Source organism: Leiobunum rupestre, chromosome 1 (genome assembly GCF_980474605.1).
Source record: "Leiobunum rupestre chromosome 1, qqLeiRupe1.1.hap1, whole genome shotgun sequence".
In the NCBI taxonomy this organism is placed as follows: Eukaryota; Metazoa; Arthropoda; class Arachnida; order Opiliones; family Sclerosomatidae; genus Leiobunum; species Leiobunum rupestre.
The window spans coordinates 38,956,601-38,960,243 of NC_143384.1; the positions used below are offsets into that span (position 1 = coordinate 38,956,601).

Here is a 3,643-nt window from a genome sequence, read left to right on the forward strand (position 1 = left end):
CGTAGAGCTTAGACTTCTACGCTGAATCAGGGAATTTCAGGCACAGCCTAGTTCCAGGGATAAGAGTAAATGCAGCGCGTGAAAAGGGTTCCCAGACTCCTTATGTGCCTAGGGGCCCAGGATCTCTAAGTCCGGCCCTGTCCGTAAAACATTCAGCGTAAAATTCCGTCCTATGAAATTTGTACACAACACTGGGTTAGCGTGTTTAAAGGCTAGCTGCTTGTGTTTGTTGGTCCTAGGTATAAGTAACATAAGAGATAAGTGGAAATTGCTCAGCGTACCCCGATAAGAAAAAAATTAAATTGGGGAAGATAGTACAAAAATCCAGACAGTCAAGATAAGCAACCCCACTAACCAGCCCGAAAACGAGGCCGGCATTGAGTAAGCAAATTCTCTCTCCGAGTCTCTTGACTCTCAGCGGGGAGTGGGTTATTGCATCCTCTCTCCCAAAGAGGGCATTATTCTAATCTAGAGCGAGACGTCAATCGCGCCGGTAATCGTCGATAACACGCTCTCGCGGCGGAGTCCTCACGAAATGAACATGAAGCCGCTACTTCACCTTTTAATAGGCTACTTAAGCTACGTTTCGCTGTCGTCGTGTCTCAATGAAACGTGGATTAAACCCAACCAGGACTTGGTACAAATGGAAATGTGTCCGCTGTACTGGAAAAACGGCAGTAACTACTTGTGCGACGATCAAGAGGGACGTCTCAACTATGAAAAGTACGGAGAAATTGGCGTCAAAAAATGCCGTTGCGACGCCTCGTGCCATCAGTATCAAGACTGTTGTTTGGATAAATCGTACTTGGACAAAACGAACGTCATAACGAAGGTAGAAAACCAAGAATGTTTACCTTTACCCAGTTCCGCGAGGCATAACGTTGGAATCTATATGGTCAACAAATGTCAGGCTGGCTGGGACAACGATACGACCAAGTACTTGTGCGAGGAGGACGCTGATTTGGAGGAATTGGATAATAGCAACATCTTAACCTACACGGTTCCGGTACATAGCAACGAGACTCGACGTTTTTACAAGAACGTCTACTGCGCCGCTTGTAACTCGGACAACAGTAAACTGACCGAATGGACCTTCAGTTCTTTCAATTACGACTTTGTGAACCATTCCACCTTGACTGTAGAAATTAGCGTAACCGGGGATCGTAAGTGGTTGGTTAAATTGAGAAACAAGATTTCCATCTTTTCCATCGAGCAGTTTCTCAATTGGAAACTCTTCTACGAGACATTCAAACCGCGTCCGTGTCTGTTGAACGTGGTGTCAACTTGCGTCAATGAAAACAGCGCAGCCGCTAAACACTGCCCCAAGTACTTAGCCCCAGTCTACACCATTGGGAGGAAGAACTACGTCGTGGATATTTACAAAAACTTCCACTGCGCGCTGTGTAATATTAAAGTATCGATCACGCGTAAGACGAAGTTAGTTTGCGAAGATTTCGACGAAGGAATTAAGTTTCACTACGTGGGCTCGTCGGAAATTCCCAAACTGAGACAAAGCGTTAAAATGTTGTTGGATTTCAATTTCGCACGTGGTATTCACATCCGGGACAACGTCCGATGTACCGGCGGCGAAATTTTCAATCCGGTACTGGACAGGTGCGTCGCCATTTTATGCGGGAAATTGTACGTAGAAAGCGGTAACCGGTGCGTGCTAAAGTCCCTGGCACCCTCTGATAACCTAAAAATTAACGATTCAAACGTCTTAGCCTCGGATTGTCGCAAGGCGCAAATATTTCCCACCGAATTTATAGTGCTGTTAAATAAATCGGTTATTCTCGGGTCCGGAAAGATACTACATCCGGGTCAGTACGAGGTCAACGCCGACGGAAACGGGACATGGAAGAGTGTATTAATATGTACCGATCAGTTGCTTAAAATCATCGACTTTAGCGACGCCCAGCAGTTGTTATCGCAAATTTGCTTACCAATTTCCGTTTTATGTTTATGTCTGCACTTAATTACCTACAGCCTCTTGCCGTCTTTGCGGAATTTACCGGGGAAAACCTTAATGTCAATGTCGTTTAGTTTAGCAACCGCCGATACTCTGTTCCTAATCGGCTCCAACTTCGACCACAAACCGTCCGTCTGTCACATCATCGGGGTGCTGAAACACTACAGTTATTTAGCCGTTTTCTTCTGGACCAACATAATGGCTTTGGACATTCATCGCACGTTTAGTCGCACTAGCGTCTACCGCGCCACCGGTTCGAACAAGACCTTCATAAGATATTCCGTCTACGCGTGGTGCAGTCCTGGTGTCATCGTTCTGACCGCCGTCCTACTGGACACGTTCCTGAAAGAAAGCGTCTGCAAGCCCAATTACGGCCACGGAATTTGCTGGATTAGTCAGCGACCGGCGTTGTTGATTTTCTTCGCCGTGCCCATGGCCATATTACTGGTTATAAACGCGGTCTTGTTCATACTGACCGCCCGAAACATCAACACGACGACCAAACAGACCAAAATGGTAAAGCGATTCTCCGACAAAATCCGCTTCATCTTGTACGTCAAGTTAGCGACCGTTCTCGGTTTGACGTGGATTTTCGGGTTCCTCGCCGCCGTCGCGAACGTCGACGTCTTATGGTACCCATTCATATTGTTCACGGGCTTGCAAGGGGTGATTATCTTCGTTGCTTTCACTTGCAAAAGGAAAATTTGGACGTTACTCAGACAGAAATACGGAGGTGTCGCCACCGACCAGAAAGGTAGCAGGTACTTGAGAGATAAGACCAATATGAGCAACGCTCGTTCTATGGCGACATCTGCCACCAGTTTGTCAACATCCAGTTGGAATAAAATAGAGCATACGGAGCCAAGTAAGACTACCGTGGCGCCACCTAGGCATCCACGAGTGGATTATATTCGCGTCAATTCCGAGTAATTACACGGAATACTTAATTATTTATTAACTTATTGATACTATAACTAGAGGTACTTGCACTTACCTTTTGTCGAGTCGAAAGAGACGTGAAACTTATTACCTAAAATTCCTAACTCACGGATAGCTTCGACTTACAATAGATCTGGATAGACGGATAGGCACAATTAATTTGAACCGTCGCCTTTTGAAGAAACTGTTTATATCTCACATCAGCACAAAATGTTGAGCTATCGCACAATTTTAGCTATAACGAAATAAAATGTTGAAATATGATTGCGAGCTTTTTACAAAATAGCCGCTAAAAGTTGATCAGAAACTCGTAAAAATTGCTGACAAACTTTAAGTTACTGGTCTTGGATTAATTTTATAATGTTCCAAAGCGCAGCGATATGTCAATAAATGTAAAATATAATCCACTTGATGTCTGCAATTAAATAACTTACTATTTTGTGTTAAATGCAGAAATGTCAAACAATTTTATTTTTATGATATCATGCAGCTGTTTCACATATTTAATATAAAAAGGAAAATATTTGTTATGATGTATTCATATTTTTAATTTATTTCATGTTTAATGATAAGATAATAAAGATTTATTATTGAGAAGTGTTTTGCCGATTTGGGTAAAATTTACGGAATATGTGTTTTAATAAAATCCCAATCAGGCGGTCAGAACTTTCAAAAATTTGAAACTCATGACGTCACCAATGTAATTCGCCTATGGATAAAAACCGCTAACTGTCA

General features: G+C 43.3%; 1 protein-coding gene across 1 annotated transcript; it reads left to right on the forward strand.

Moving 5' to 3' along the window:
• Nucleotides 1-506: 506 nt before the first annotated feature.
• Nucleotides 507-3,330, forward strand: LOC149962778 (uncharacterized). The gene has a single exon (XM_090170372.1). It carries the CDS (start codon nucleotides 536-538, stop codon nucleotides 2,897-2,899), a length of 2,364 nt encoding a protein of 787 aa, XP_090026498.1. The 5' UTR covers nucleotides 507-535; the 3' UTR covers nucleotides 2,900-3,330.
• The last annotated feature ends 313 nt before the right edge of the window (nucleotides 3,331-3,643 follow it).

Excerpts from the sequence above, each read along its gene's own strand:
- LOC149962778 (XM_090170372.1), top strand. The coding sequence starts at position 536 with ATGAACATGAAGCCGCTACTTCACCTTTTAATAGGCTACTTAAGCTAC.